This window comes from Apteryx rowi, unplaced genomic scaffold (genome assembly GCF_003343035.1).
Source record: "Apteryx rowi isolate R43461 unplaced genomic scaffold, aptRow1 scaffold_14, whole genome shotgun sequence".
Classification (NCBI taxonomy): domain Eukaryota; kingdom Metazoa; phylum Chordata; class Aves; order Apterygiformes; family Apterygidae; genus Apteryx; species Apteryx rowi.
This window is the reverse complement of record NW_020447641.1, coordinates 1,599,934-1,616,458: the sequence shown is the minus strand read 5'-3', so window position 1 is coordinate 1,616,458 and position 16,525 is coordinate 1,599,934. Positions and strand designations below refer to the sequence as shown.

Sequence of the window (16,525 nt, the reverse complement as noted above, 5' to 3'; positions counted from 1 at the left end):
CGGCCGCCGGCGCCCGGGCCTCCCTTCGGGCCCGCCCCTCCAAGACTACAACTCCTAGCAGGCACCGGGGCAGCACGCAAGACCTCCGCGGCCTTCGCCCCGCGCTGCCTGCCGGGAGCGGTAGTTCCTGGGGCCGGCCGCGGAGACCGAGCCGCGCCGCGCTCCTGGCAATCCCTACTTACCGGAGCCGGCCACCACCAGGAGGCTGAGGGGAGGTGTCTGCCGGCCGCGGCGTCGCCTAGCTAGGAGAGCCAAGGGGACAAGCAGTAAGGGGAGGAGAAGGGCGGCGGCGCCCAGCCACGGGAGCAGCGGCCCCATGGTGCGGCCGCAGAGCCGCCCAGCGGCCCCACGCAGAAGGAGGCGGTAGCGCTTCCCGGCTGACGGCAGCCGGCGTGGCTCAAACCTCCCCGCCTCTCTGCGCGCTGCAGCAGCGCGCTGAGCGTTTACACGTTCGCAGCGGCGACACCTAAAAGCTCCCGCGGCGCCGGGGGAGCAGCCCGCAGCGGGGACGGGCCCTGCGGTGCAGCGGGCCAGGCGAGGTTAGCGATACGAGCCCGGGCTCGGGCGGCCGTTGGGGCCGTTGCCGCCCGCGCGTGCGGCCGTTGGGGCGGGTGTCGCGTGCGGCCGTCCCGGTGCTGGCAGTCCGTCGTCTGAGTAAGGCTGCGCGGGAGTCTTCGGATGTGGGGGTTATAGGTGTTAGCAATAAAAGCCAATAAAATGTAAGACGCTTCTTAAATTTAAAAAGGTCGGGATTGTGTTCCCATAAATGTTTTATAAATGTTTTGATTTATTGATGAGAACAGCAGAAATTGGCATTTGCTTCCACTGCTACAACTACTAATCAGCTGAGTTCCTGGAGCTCTAAAGCATTTCGGTGTCAGAGCTTGGCCACGAGGCTAAATACATACCAGTGCTTTCACGGTGTTGCGTGCTGACACAATCCTCTGTGTGCCAAGCCTTCCTTTTTTGCATGTGTGTTGCAGTCAGCTGAAAGGAGTTTTAACTGCTTTAGTTAATTTATAAATTGAGAACTACATACTGAAGAAATACTCATGTCATTTCACTGACACATACAGATTCCTGCAGGAATTTGCAAGCATATTCAGATATAATCTTTATCCAGGTATGTATGCATACACGGAATTACTGTTTTTTACATAACCTGCAATAATGCATAAAATTAATATTTTGCTACCTCTCCTGATTCTTGTTTTTATTTGTTCTAATACTTCAGCTTTTTATTTCAGTAAGAAATGTGGAGCAACAGATCAGCATGTTTTTCACCTGTGTCAGCATCCAGTCTTTGTTGGGGAGATTGTAATGATTCAGCCATTGGACTGATCTCAGATGTGCATTTGCTAAAAAAAGTAAGATAATGCATTTTATGATTTGGAAAGAATAAACTTCAGCAAAGTTTCTTCATCACTGTGCTTAAACTATGTGCTAGGGTGCCAGGCTCTCCTACTGGCCTAGGAACTGGGATCTGTGACTGCAGAACTTCTAGGAGTGGTTTAACACCATTGCTTATGGGGTGGCTTGTTAAGTGTGTGAAAGATGGTTGCTGAGCATTTGCACCTCAAGTGCACAAACACAATAGATCAAACCCACTGGAATTCTGCATCTGTCTGTTAGCTGGTTTCTGTGGCTGTTTTTTCTTCTTCATTCTGAACAGGTTGGACTTCTTGCATCCCTATCAGCCTTGGGAGCTGAACCTTTCTCATTTTTAATGAAACCTCCCCCCAGGCATGGGTTCTAGAAATTACTGCACAACTTACAAATAAAGTATATACTTTCTAGCTATCACTTGCTATCTTAGGATCTGTAATGAAGTGAATATTTCTGATTCTTGCCTCACAGTTTTGTAGATCGCGTTTTGTCCTTGTTTACATCAATGCAACCTGTAATTTTGCAGTTTTCTTAAACAAAGACTATTTAAAAACAGTGTTAACATAGTAAGGTCTCCCACCCAAATGAATAACCTATTTACAGAAAGCCTCACAAAAAATCTCTCTTAATTATTGACATTTGGAAACAACCAGACTTTAATAGTTCCATTAATGATAATCAAAAATTCAAAGCTTAATTAGCTACATAAAACTAATAATTAGGGACACTAGAGATGCATGTCCATAAATTAAACAAGAAAGAAGAAAAAAGCACTGCCGTCCTTTTTCAAAGAATAATCCAATATGAATTTGTAAAACAAGTCAATAAGTTCTATAAGCCATTAAAATACTGATTTTGTCTGTGGTGAAAGTACAAGAGGAAACACAACTCTTAAGTGAAAATAATGTCCCTAATTTAAAATGCACCCCAGCTAAACAGAAGGAGTGTAGATAACAATTGTTTTAAGGATTTTTTTCTGAAGTGTTTTAATATCTTCCCTTTGTTCTTGTTTGTTCCTACCACAAGAAGTATTAAGGAGATGTTTTTTATTAACTGTTTTATTCAGAGAAACAATCCTGGAATCTCAACAGCTGTGAGTGATTAAAAAATACATTAACTTATTTTCTCCTTCTTTTCACACTGTTTATTCTGTATGTACATCCCCCTTTTAGATAGAATTCTTCTGTAAGACTACTTGATGAAATTCATTAAAAACTGTGATTTAACACCCTTCCAACCCTACTGGGGTTTTGTTTTTGTTTTTTATTTTTTGCTAGGACAGGTTATTAAAAACAAGACTAAAAGTTAGAGTGATGCATACAGGGAAATACCTACTTTTTGGACTAGAAAACTGAGGGTCTGACAGTTCTTTGGACTCAAAGCAAAGATTTTGACTTTCAAGAAGTCTAGGGAGTTAACCAGTAAGTTTGTCTCATAAGCTTGCAGAGCAAGTGCCAGCAGTCTTACTCATTTGGAATTTTGCTTGAGCAAGGAACATAGCTTTCAAGTAGTATCCACAGCAGATTGCAAGGCTTGAGGGAAGAGTCAGTTCAGTGAGGCTGCTTAAAATAAGTGTTTAAAGATTGAAGTGATAATCTGCAACCTAACTGCAGCAAAGCTTTACAGAGATATGTGTGTATATGTATATATGTATGTATATATATAAATAATAATTTTTTTTTTTGAAAACAGAATAGAGTACATGCAGATCCTATCTTCAGTAAAAGACTTCTAATCACACCTTTTCTCAGTAGAACACAGGTGTATTTGTTTCTTCATCATGGCAACTCACTGCATACTCGATGCACACAGTCTTCTAGATCAGGGAGATTTCAAACCAAGACCTGCAAGAGCTATGTAGCTGCAATGGATGAAGCAAGCAGGTTGCTTCCTATTCATTCAACTTTATTGCATGTTCAGTGGTGGATTTCCATCTGTCAGCCTCCTTTGACTTCGTCTCAGGATCAGGCATGAATATGAAAGTATTTATCAAAAACTAGCAAGTCTCCCAAAGTCCAGCACATCATGGTCACATTAGCTTAATAATGTGAAGTATGTTAAGTGTGGGACTTGTACAAGGAAGACAGTTGCTAGGGCTGGATACTTTTCCTTAGTTTGTAAAATTAGTAATATTGAAAATGAACATGTAATCTGTTCTAATAATGTGTGAGAGGAAGCAGTGCATTTACCCTGAAAAGTCATTTGACGTAAAGTAACATAAGTGCAGTAATTAAAAGGGTTGTCTCTGGCACCTTTGCTACTCATGCAGTAAGTTAGCTTTGAACTTCTTTAATGAGTAAACCATTCTTTTAAATACTTGATCACTGTTGTTCAAAAGGAAACTTTGAAACTCTTGAATAGGAAAAACAGGCTCTTACAAAATAGTATAGTTTTGTTTTCATTTACCACTTGCAAGACAATGTTGCTGAAGAAAAACCTACTATTGTTCTTTTGATATGTGAATATTCTATGAAGAGGCTTACTAGTATGTCCAGTGCATGTCTACTTTGAAAATTATAATGGTATTGAATTGAGGAAAGTTTGATTTCTTTGTAGTCTAATTCCAGTTTCTTTTGTCTCCAACAGGAAAGGCTGCCATTAGAATATAAACAAAAGTATTTTTTCCCTTCTAGGGACAGGGAATGAATTGTAGACAGCTTTGACTGATGGTCATTCACTTTCTGACATTCCAGATAGTTTTTTGTATTTTTAAGTGGTCTAACTTTAACTGTCAAACAAGACAGTCTTTCCATGCAACCAAAATACACCTTACATTCATGATTTCCTAATTGGTATTTTGAATAATTATTTTTGATTTTTCTTATAATTATGAATGCTAACAGTAGACATATGAATGAGATTGATTAATATGGAAATTACTCTTTAAAACAGTAGCAAAACAGAGTACTTGTGGTGTTCAGATAATGTTTGCTTTTGATGGCTTCCTAGATGATTAACTATTTTTAAACTCCAGGTCCATTTGGTTAGGGCTTGTCAACCTGGGATGTTTCCTCCAAAATAAGCTAAGCCAATAAACTAGCTATCTTGGACAAAGTCTCCATGTAAATACTCCTGTGGTGTAATTTTGTAGTAAAATTTCTCAGATTAGAAGGCTTGTTTAAGAAATTCCCACTGACCCCAAGACACTTGCATCCCCCTGCTTTTTGAAGCTGGTGCTGTTGTTTTGTTAAATTAGGTCATTCTGTGTTGTTTGGCTTAGCGTGTGGCTCCACAAACAGTTGCATCAACACAACTGAGGGGTAAACTAGCAAAATGGTAGGAGGAGTTGGATGAGGAAATGGGCAGGAACCTCTTAGGTTTTGCTGCAGGAGAAATTTTGATGTGGAACAATTTACCACATCTTCAGTCATGTATTAAATGTATTTAAATCTTCTTAGTTTCTGCAAGATAAATAAGTATGAGAAGTGATTTGAAAAACAAGATATATCAGTAAACTTGAATTCTGCAGAAAACAAATCCTCTAGATTTATGTCCCTCTGGTGTTTCTAGAAGCATAAAGAACAGTGATATATTTTTTTAACAGAGAAAACCTGAACAGTTCTGATTGGGTTTCTAATGATTTTTCTTTAATATTAGAAATTCAAGTTGCATCTGGAAGAATCTAGAATAATAACGTCATAAGTATGAAAGTTCTGCAGTTGAGAAGGAAAGGGATTTTTAATTAAATCAGTGGACTAGGCCATTGTGGACCAACTGGGGACAAGTTGGAGAAGGCAGCTGAAGCTGCTGGCTGGTCTCACTTGATGACAGGATTAGGAGATGTTGGAGCCAGTCTGTGGAAAGATTTGTCCCTTGTAGCAGCAATTACTTTCAACTACTTTGGGCTAAGTACAGTTTTTGTTTCTTGTCAGTCAGAAACTTACAGAAGATGCTGTCATTACAATTATAGATATGTAATCTTAGAAGTCCTAATTTGTATCTGTAATCAATAACATCTGTAATATTTATGTTACCATTACAGTTAGTGCTGTACTTCCTGGTATAACAGTACTTCTCATATGCATCTAAGCTGTCTCTGGTATTTCTTTAGACATAATGATGCAGCTTTTGCAAATGCATAAACTTTGCTTGTCCTAAATAACCAAAAATCTGGAACCAAATGCCCCAAATAATAGTTTTTGTTAACTATTAAAACTGAATTCTTTCTCCTATTCACATTTGCTGTTCTTTCTACTGTAATTCCCAGTGGCATGCTTTGCTGCCTAACTCTGTCATAAGTGGGAGACAACAAAGTGGTTGTTAGTATATACCAAAAAATAAAATATTCTTTCCTGCTACCATTTAAAGATTTCCTGCTCTCTGGCTATGATGAGTTCTCTGTATATGTCTCTGGAAATGGAGGAGGAGGGAGGAGACTGTTTTTAGAAATTCATCTGAGTCTAAATACCACATACCAACTTAGAATCAAGGTAGCAATTTGTAGGGAAAAAGTCTTTCTCTAATAGATGTGAACCAAATAGCTATCAGGTCTTTCTTTAACATACTACATCTGACGGCATGGCTAGAGAGCTGGCGTGTGTTGCTTTGATGACACATGTTTGGTGACAGTTTGGAGGAATTTTGAGTGTGGTTTTATGAAGCAAGAACATTTATAGCAGACAGCACCATAATTACAGATTGCAACTTGCACTAATTACTGGGTAGCATGTTTAGGGAACAGTCCCAGTAACATAATATAAACTGATGTTCTTTTATGTATTCAAAAAGCCAGGAGAAAGAGACTATTGTTTCACATCTTGGGAGTACTGAGCATCCTGGAGGTCACTGGGGTCCATTGACCACTTGGCCTGTGAAAGTAGGGCCTTTTTTTATATTCCTAAAAATAGATTTGGAGTCTGACTTTACCATCCTGGAAATCTTCAAATTTGTTTGTAATGTAAAATGAAATTTTCAGGTTACTTGGGGGTTAGGGTATAGGTTTCTCTACAGATTTGCTGCTTCTGCAAGATCTCTTCAAGCTGGGGATTTCCTGAGCCTTCCATGGATCTGTAAAGGAGGACATGGGGAAATGCACATTTGTTTAGACAGCCTTTCCTGGATCCCTGCTGCCAAGAGAAGACTGCCCATTGCAGGTGCTGCTTGTGCAGAGAGACAGCCTGATCCCTTTTATCAGCTTCTGTCAGCACCTATCTCTTCCTCTCCTAGACTGAAAGTTTGGTAGTTGGTTGGTTGCTGCTGGCATCAGAGGTCTTTTTCTAGATTTCATTTCTCAGCCCTTCTGTCTTTTAGGCTTGGGGAAAGGGCCCCTTACCTTTCTGTGCTCTCTCCATCTTCTCCTGATGAGCATACAGAGTGCCTCAGAACTGATAACCCAGCCTCCACAGAAAGACAGCTTCCTGAGTCAAAAGTGAGAACAGCTTAGATTTGCTTAGATTTGTTAAGGTCTAATGCCGAGTTAGTGAAATATTGGAGTTGGAAAGAACTGATCATATTTAAAGGGAAGAGGTGATGTGCTCTAGTTTTGCTCCATACTATCTTTCATTTTCTCTTTTCTTCCTCCCTTTTTCCTTGTGTCTTTCCTTTTCTTTATGCAGATGTATTGTAAAATATGCCATTTATTGACTTGTTTTGGGGCTGTTGCCAGAAATGGCTGTAGATCTGGGGTTTTGTCCAAATCCTGTTAAAGTCAATTGAATGTAATGACTCCACTGACTCTCAATGGAAATAAATTGAGTTGCTTGTAGAGTTTGCAAGGGCTGGCTGAGTTACCTCAGTATTTTAATATCTATATGGTTGTGTATAATTCTTCTGAGACAAAATACTGAAATTTTGAAATCTGAAAATCCTTCTCTTGCTTTTATCTGTCTTGTTAAAAATATGTAAGATGCTGTCACAGCAAGCTATGACAACAAAAAGATCTCACAGTTAAGAGTCCAGATAAAGCTAAAATAACTTGCCCTTCTGCACATCTACATTTTAAGAGTCTTTAATTATGTGATCGCATATAATTTAAAAATAGATACCCCTCATTTGCATTTTTTCATCAACCACAGATGATGTGTAATGCTGACAGTACCAGAAGAGAATGTCCTTTCCTGCATTGCAAATAAAATGAATGCTAGGAAATTGTACACCAGTTGCATCAGATATTGTGCATTTAATGCATTGTTAAGGTGTCAAGACAATTGGATGACTCCTGTTTTGAAATAAACAGTGATAATAAGAATTGCTTAGAGTTAAGTTACAGTATCAATTGTTTTGCTGACTAGTGATTAGTACCTTACTGAAAGGAATAAAATATTTCGCACATGGAAACACTCATGATATTTCATACTAGCTTCTGATTTACTAATGCTTGACCAAAGACAAATAATAGAAATAATTTACAAATAGGGTTCTTGCACAAGATTTCATATTCCTTTAGAGTACTTTGAAAACAAATTATCTTGTCTTTTTGACTGTATCTTTTTGTTTGAGAACTAATACAATTGCAAACACAAACAGTTCTTAAGCAGGAAACAGTCAAACCAAGAAACTGTGTAAGTCTCAATTTTTACATCTGATTGAGAAACTGTAAGATGAACTACAACCGCCTTTAAAGGACACTGTCCACAGAAAGAAAAACAATTTGCTCAAAAGGAAAATGAAGAGTTTTTAGACTGAATTTGTTACCTTCTCCCTTTGTTCTGCATTTTAGTAGTTAAGACTCAGATCATGAGAAGCTGTGATCCCTGTAACTTCCGCTGTGGCTGATGAGATGATAAAGTGCTTTGTTCTTTTTCAGATTATTTTTATTGTTATAACATGCAGGGATTCTTTGGGTGAGGCATTACCCAAAAGTAAAATGAAAGGCAGTTTCTTTTTTAAGGAAATTTATTGAAAGATGTATTTTTTGAAAGAAAGACTAATTATACGAGGTGCAGAGTGTTGCCTGCTCCAGCACATGGCTTCCTATATTTCTCCCCAGGAAAACCTGACAAATACGAGTTTGTTCACTGCCTAGATGGCAGGTATGCATAAGCATCAAATTCACTGAATTCTGAACATCATGGACTTGCTGCTTAGTAAGTCTAATGCATCCAGTGAGTCTGATGTGTCCAGTTTGACACTTGGAGCATACGCATAGAGTCCAGGCTGTACTTCTGTGCACTGCAGAACATAACATGTGGCTAATTGGGCAAGGACAACTTGGCCATGCCTAGGTCTGCATATGTGCAGGGACTGTTGCCCAGGATATCCTGAATCTTAAAATCCCATGTAAGTGGGGAAATGCTTGTTTCCACTGGGGTATAATCTCCATTTAGAAAAAGAGGAGCTCTTGAGAGAAATTCCAGATGTGTAATATCCATAATTCAGCAAATCACATGAGTGTGTGCTGACAGTAGGTTCTTTAAGCAGTCCTTGTAGAAATATTACAGCAAGACATGTATATATACAAGAAAATAAGAGTAAATATGCAACACTGGAAAGAAACCAGGATGTTGTATGTTAGTGCATATTAAGTAGCAGAAGAATTACATTGTGTACAGTGTCACAGTATATTTGTTGTATTTCACAAAGAGATAATTCAAACCCATTTATAATGCTTGCATAATCTGATATATTTTTATTGCTGAAACTCTTCCACCTTAGCATTTTTCTCATATATATTAGATATACCGTTAGGATTGTTTTTGTGTTTTTCTTATTTTCTTTTAAATTATCTTTCAGTTTTATATTTAATTCTTTTCTAATATTTACAAATATTTCAGCAAGTGAATAGAGGGAGTGTTGCTCATTAGCAAAAATATATACAGTGCTGAACAGTGTAAGTGGAAGCCTAAAAAATCCCCCACTTGTCTGATAGGCAACCTTTAGTTTTATGTTTTAGCACTGATGTATTTAAAGGTACTGTTTCTTCTCCTTTTACATCTTTCTTATCAGGACTGCTGTTCGAGGTCTTAGGCATGCAGGTTACAGTGCAGAGCATGATTTCCTTCATACGACTAAAGCTGCATAGAGGCACATGTATGAAATAATGTGCAGATCGAGGCTTTAGAGATGGGGAAAATCACTAGACATGCTGATGTAAGTAGAAACAAAGACTTAAACCCTAAGTAAGAAGCTAGGAGAGTTCCAATACAAAATTTTTAAACAAACTACAATACTAACAAGCAGCACTGTAAAAACAGGGTCTTTTGTATAGACATTATTAGCACTAAAATAAAGGTGCATAGTACATTCTGGGGCCCCAGAGCCAATAAGGTTCAGACATGAAGTATGCTTCCTTCTGAAAGAATGCGTTATACTGCTTTAATATCTACCTCAAAACATGAGTTTAAAAAGATTCTAGTATTTAAAAGAGATATCAATTTAAAAATCATGTTGTTCTCTGGAAAAAAAAAATATAGTTATTACAAATATTATTGATTACTGTAGTTGAGAAATATTTGGAAAACAGTTCCTAGTTTTCTTCTTCAGGGTTTTTTTCTTTATGGATTTGAACAGCATTTAGACTTATATAGTGTGAGTGTGCACTCAGTTTCATTGTTTTCCCTGTACTGCTAAGTGATTTTCTGTCCTTCTTTCTTCAGTACATTCACACATCAACAGAGGAAGAAAAGATCACAAAAATAATAGACAAATTTCTGTAAATCTTAAAAATTGACAGAGATACTCAGAGGAAACTATTCTCTGAAGAAATTACTTAACCTCCTTAGGTTAATATATCAGACATTAGAATATCTTAATAAGCCATTCTTTCTGCACTGTGGTGCATTCTGAAAGAGGCATCGTTAAATCCTGCGCAGCTGCTAACGCTTGTGCCAAAGTTTAGACTGATCTAAGTGAGGCTTAGAAGCTATTTTTAGCATACAGATGAGTGATACTATCCCAAGTGTGCTTTATGTCTTTTAACCTGATGTGCTGCTTCTGAAAATGTGATACTATCATGTAAAACAAAATACCTACTATCAACAAGCACTGTTTTGTTCTCTGCTTATATTATGCTGTTTTAATTAGCAGTCTGAATATTAAAAAAGGCATTGCTTTCTGACCTTTGCATGTTGAATAGTTGGGAAATAATTTGTTTGTTTTTAGTACTGCTTGGCACCAATTTCCTGCTTTTCAATTGTATGCCATTACAAAGTACATCTTCTTTCATTTTCTGCTGTTCTGACGTCATCAAATTCTAGTCAGTGCCCCATTCTACAGTGTCCTTGTTGCTAAGAGCCTTGACTATCACAACGCAAAAGGCAGTATGTGCATGTGAAGAAAAGAATCTTGTATTATTTCAAGCTTCCTCCTGCTGTTTTTGGTGTGCTCCATCTCACAGATTTGGGAATTGAGAACTCTCATTAATCTCGGAGCTCTCTGGCTTAAGCCTTTGGGAATGGAGTGCTTTCTAGACCTTCAGTTTGCTGATCCCAAAGATGCACCCAGGTGCAGCATTGTTTACTAAAGAGCGAATGACACATTTAACAAAGCTGCATTGCTGCCTCCATTATAGTGCTTTGTGTGGGTACATCTGAGGAAAGAAAATGCATGGAGGAATGTGAGGTGGACAATAAGGAAGCCAGGTGAGGATGACTGTTAGGAGGAAGAAAATAATGCAACAGAAAAGGAAAAAGTGCTAAGAAACTAGAGGATACAGCAGGAAAAGGAAAAGAGGAGATGGAGGTGGGGGGCGGGGGGGAGAGATGGCATTTTTGATAATTCTGTGGATCATATTCAGCACATCTGTCTTAGTGCAGTTTGATGTTTTGTCATAATGCTGACATGGTGCATCAATGTAGCAGTTTGTAATGCAGCATGATAAACTCACAATGTGCTATTTTACAGGTCCTCAATAGCTTCTGGACGGTTATAATCAGGACGATAATACCAATAGGGTAATGCCGCAGGTGAGGTGTGACTAGATGAAAAAGACAGCGTGTGATGAGAGATAAATGGAGAAGAGAAGACAGAAAAACTGGAAGAAAACTGAAGAAGGGAGGCTGAGAGGAAAAGGTTAGTGCCCAGACAGCTTTACAGAAACAAACCCTTGTTCAGTTACTGGGAGTAAGTACTACTGTCAGAAATGCTGTTCCAAGTGGGCCAGGAAAGCTAAACTAACTGATCTAAGATGAAAAAGGGCAGGTGTGTTTGGAAGAAGTAAATTTGAGTAGGGGAAAATGAAGGTATTGTTTAGTACAATGCTACATAAAAATGTGACAGGATATGGTATGAAAAACCTATGCTGAAAAAATAAGATTCACATTCTGTAGCAATCTGAGTAGATATAACCCAATATTCATCAACACACAAAACATGTCTGCTATTTGAAAAATGAAGATTACACTTTTTTTTTTTCAGGGGCACATACAGCTCAGCAACTATTAACTGGGTACATGCAAGGTGTTTAAAAAAGCATGCAGATATAGCCAGTTTTTTTTTCTAAGAGAATTTGCAGGGAGGGAGGAGGATTTATTTTTTAACTAGAATCTTTTTTTTGCTTTCCTCTTCCATTCACCATTTCCCTGATACTTTTTTTTGCTTTTTTGGCCAACATGAAATTCAGATCCTTTCTTTTCAGTCTCTTCTATCTTGTGTTGTCTGAATTAAATGCTGTAATATTAGCTGCTACAGTTACTGTCATTGGACTTCATGGGTGGCCTGAGCAATTTTTGGAGAATGGAGCTGGTTCTTTTCTCACTCGCAGTAGTATAACTCTGTTGGCTTTGGTAGAGTTGCTCATGATTCACAATATTGTGAAAGGAGAATTGTGCTTGCTCTTTTATGTGTTCTTTCATCTCCATGATGTTTCTGCTTACATGTATAATTGATTTTCTGGGAATTATCTCCTTCTGCTGACAGGTAGACCTAGGAACTTCCTAAGATGGAAACAAATTTAAGCACTTTTTAGGTCACTGAATTCAATCCACTGCTGTCACAACATGATGTTATATAATTTCTTTCATAAATTGATCAGGCTGTGCTTTAAACATTTATTAAGATTCTATTGCTACTACAATTGGTAAATGCAGACAGAAAGTTTAGTTATGTCCTGTTTAAATTCAAACCAACAACTGAAATAATTTTCAAATGCTCCAAAAGTATTTTGTTTTCTTACATATGCCCCACTTTTCAGTACAGTAGCATTGATAAAGGCTTCATTCTTGAGAGAGATTGGCTCAGCTCACAGAAAGCCTGGTTTCAAAATAACAGGCATACTTAGAAAATGAATGCTGTGAGGGTACCATGCAGTTTTTTATTCGTGGTCACATCTCTCACAGATTTTAGTGGGAGTTACAAACAATCATCTGACACTAAATTTGATTTTTCCATACCTGAAGTACAACACTGAAAGTCAATTACCTAGGGAGAAGGATGTGGAACAGGTGTGTACAACTCAGCTGAGGATGGATTACTGCAGATTTCGACTTAGAAATGTTGGACTATCTTCTGTTTACCACTCCAACTTAGCAGATTCATTCCTTTTACAGTCAGATTTGTCCCTTGCTTACAAAAGTCCTAGGCCTAATAGGTATGAAGCTGAAAATATATCCAAGAAGCAGCTTCCTTGTAATTAAGGCACAGATGAATGGCAGAGCCCATTTTTTCTCTTATAGTAGTGTGAAATAGAGGTGATTTGACTGAAGCCAACAGAATTATGCTCTTATCTGCGAATGCTACTGTGATACTTCCATGTCCTGCATATCTACCCCTCTGTAAACATGGAATATAGCTCTTATTCTTTGCACCTTGTTCCCAAATCTCAGCTATACACCTGACCATAGCAACCCCACTGCCCTTACTTCCCTCTGCAGAAGCTTGGCTCAGAAGTTGCATTTGGTACTAGGGAATTCCTTGGCAGTTACCATTTATCAGCGGTAACTTTGGTTTGCAGCAGCTGGAAAATGGTGGCTGCAAATCACAAAGCGTGGGAGTGAGGAAAAGGTGTGTAAGTAGTGAAAGCCAAGCAGCTACTCCAAACTGTAGCAACCAATTGGCTGTGACACTGCCCTGATGGTTGTTTATCCGACCCTTTGGCTACTATGTTTCTGAAATTTCTGATGCAGAAATAGGTGTACAGTTTGCATAATGCAAGTACAATAAGCCTAATGCTTTTAGCACTTGGACTAACTGGAAATGCAGAGAGTAACTGTGTAGTAAGTTTATGCAACACTTTGTAAGAGTACTCTCCTGGTTTTGCACAGTAAATGTGACAATTCCTGGTAATGTTGGAATTGCTTTGCAGGTGCAGTGTAGGCTTAGTGTGTTTGCTCTGTGGACCTGTTCGGGATTCCTGGACACAGGACATCCAGGTTGAGGCTGCTGCGCATATGCGGTAGCATCCAAACTGACAAGATTACCAGGTACCAACAATCCCAGACAAATACAGACAGTCCTCAGAATCCTCCTGGAGAACATTTCTGGTTGGAAAAGAGGACAAATCTAAGACAACCTGTATGGATGATAGCCATATTTAACCACGTCTGCAGACCATCTTTTTACTGCAACAGCTTCCTATCCCTATAGCCAATTCTTTCTTATCTGCAAACTTTCTTATCTTCTTTATCCCACCATATGCTTACATGAAGAGCAGTTGACAGCCAGGAAGCTGCAGTGTACACCATCTCTGAGCTCTGCGGTCAGCGCTGCTCAACCCAGTGTGCGTTCTTGGATTGTTGAAAGGCAGCATTGCCTCTGGTCATGATCTGCTGCATGCTCGACAACATGCTAACCACGTGTTAAGGTGAAAGCAGTGAGGCAGGTCAAACTAGTTTCTTTCACCCACGCAGCATGCTGGGCCAAAGGAATTGTTTGGTAAGCTGTATGCTGCGCAGGCCTGATGCAGAGGTTTGGGGAAAGTCTAGTTTGTCTTGTCCTAGATGCTTCCTAGCCCTGCAACTGCACAATGGTGAGATGTGTTATTCTGAGGCTTAGAGTTCTGGTAGATGGTCTCTGGCAGAGTTCAGTTTAAGACATTACCGCATTTTTATGGTAGAGACTCCAGGTCACAAGCTGGCACATTACAAACCTATCTACTTTCATTGTTGTGCTCTACTAGAACGAATATGACCTCAGGCAACTGGGAGAAATAACATCTTAAAACACTGCAGCTAAATCTGCCAGAGCCTGTTGGTCAGAGCCTTTAGTTCTTAACTGTGAGTGGGAAGAATCCTTGCCTGAGCCCACCTCTCCCTGTATTCCCACAGGTCTGAGAATGACCATTCCAGCCCTCACTGTCATTTTAGATCCTCTGTGATCCCAAAAGTCTACTCTTTGTCTGTATGGAAGATAATTGTTACAGTTGTTATGACTTAAGAAGGCAAGCAGTATGTTTAAAGAAAGTTTGAAAAGTCAGTGATACTGGACTAAGCAAAAAGTGATGGCTGCTCTTTGGAAGAAGTGTTGAAGAAAAGATTGTCATAGAACTTTTCTAGTTTATGTCATTTGAAAATGGTTTATGACCCTACTGTGCAGTTCTTAGATAAAACTCCCATACATTTTAGCAGCTGTCTGTTTCACTAAAAGCAGTAGACATAGTAGAAAAATATGTTGAGATCTTCCACCATATGAAGAATAAAATGATATGACATCAAACTAAAAGATGAGGTTTTTATCCTAGTTTCACTAAGAAATTATGTTTATTTGATATCGCTGTCTTTATGTGTGCATCTGTTTGTTTCTGGAATAGAAGATTGGAAACAGGAATGGGATCTTTTCCTTTAAGTAATGGTAAACTCTTACTCAGCTGACCATGTTTTATGGAATTTTGCTAATAAAATTTGGTTAAAAAGTCTATCAACCATAAGACACAAGTTGTATGGAAGCCAGACTTCAGTGGTTCTGATGTTTACACAAATACTTACCAGGCAGTTGATTATGTTCAGCAATGGATTGAGTTGGAATGACTTGAAACAGTTACAGATGCTGGCGACCTGCCCTGGCCACTTCCTACAGGTTACCATTCCCGCAGCAGGGATGGCTCTGTGGCTCATGCATCAGCACCTGAATTGCCATATTTTGCAGAGTGGCCTACCAAGGTAAGCCAAACATCAGTTTCTGTTCAGGCTAAAGCTTTAGTGTTCCTTCTTTGGGGGACATTTTCCAAGGGAGATAAAGGTAGACAATTTTTCAGTTGCTGAAGCTTAATCTAGTGACAGAAGTATATGGATACCTTTAACATTATGTTCTTTAAGGGAAGAGAATTTATAAATTCTTGCTGTGAAAGATCAGGAACCCTTAACAGAAAGTGGAAGTTGAAGCAGATAGTTTAGGATTTATATGACAGTAGATTTTCTCTTTGGTAAAGTCTGCCATTTTCTGAAAAAAAAAAAAAGATGAGTCTATTAATCATAATACTTTATTTTGTAAACATGATTTTGTTTCTATTTGATATTTCAATACTATATAACAGTTCAAAAATGTAAAATGAAAAATAATTTGACAAAAATCACTGCATTTAATTTCAAAGATATTAGGTATCAGCATTATTATCAGTTCTCTGTATGAAGGGTGCATCACCTATGATAATATGTTGTACAGTGTTATTGAGAAGTGGATTTCTAGGACACAAACAATAACATCAACATTTTTCCACTGAAATATTCTAGACAATGGGAGTGTGTTCATATATATGAAAGGCCTAGTGTCTAAACTTTTGTTGGAAGGTGAAATGCTATACATGTGTGTGTGTACATATATCTATATATATCTCAGAATTTTTCTTCCCCCAACACAAACACCTTTTTCCAGGCATGTGAATTAAGTAGAATTTAGGGTATAATATTTCCAAACAGTCTACTGTAGTATATATTCACTGATGTTAGCAGCTTGCAAAGACAAAATTAGGAGGCTCTGTGACCCATTATGGCAGCTGCTATATTGGTAGGAAATTGTCTGACGGAAAGCAAGTTGGAGACTGGCCGCTTGCCTTGGCACCTGCTCACGGGCACATCCTCCGAGTTTTGAGTGCTGCCACACTCCCATCGCCGATGGCCGCAGAGAACGGTTCTTATTTTTTGCTTGTTTGTGATACTACAGCGGTTGCATTTTTGAACTACGCTGAAAAAAAGAGCGTAGGGCTGGTTAAGGACGGATTGTTTTCCGCAGTAAGTAGCATTATTCCGTGACCGTTCGCCCAGCGCGCGCTTCAGGCGCGATGCTGAGGGTGCCGGCGGGGCTTGCGGTCAGCCCGCCGCCAGTTGCCGCC

The 16,525-nt window shown here is 39.0% G+C and overlaps 2 protein-coding genes across 7 annotated transcripts in view; one reads left to right on the top strand and one right to left on the bottom strand.

Moving 5' to 3' along the window:
- Positions 1-337, bottom strand: part of ALG14 (ALG14, UDP-N-acetylglucosaminyltransferase subunit) — a 23,279-nt gene extending 22,942 nt beyond the window's left edge. The window contains exon 1 of the mRNA XM_026057704.1: positions 183-337. Coding sequence (XP_025913489.1) covers positions 183-318 — 136 coding nt within the window. The 5' untranslated portion in view covers positions 319-337. The remainder of the gene's footprint in view (positions 1-182) is intronic.
- A 119-nt stretch (positions 338-456) lies between these two features.
- Positions 457-16,525, top strand: part of TMEM56 (transmembrane protein 56) — a 45,075-nt gene continuing 29,006 nt past the window's right edge. The window contains exons 1-4 of one of the 6 annotated variants that reach the window (XM_026057695.1): positions 1,281-1,367; positions 9,271-9,414; positions 10,661-10,904; positions 11,167-11,334. In XM_026057695.1, coding sequence (XP_025913480.1) covers positions 11,274-11,334 — 61 coding nt within the window. In that variant the 5' untranslated portion in view covers positions 1,281-1,367; positions 9,271-9,414; positions 10,661-10,904; positions 11,167-11,273. Of the gene's footprint in view, positions 540-1,280; positions 1,368-9,270; positions 9,415-10,660; positions 10,905-11,166; positions 11,335-15,234; positions 15,357-16,525 lie in introns of those variants that run through there. The other 5 variants (XM_026057696.1, XM_026057698.1, XM_026057697.1 and 2 more) reach the window with 5 other exon arrangements.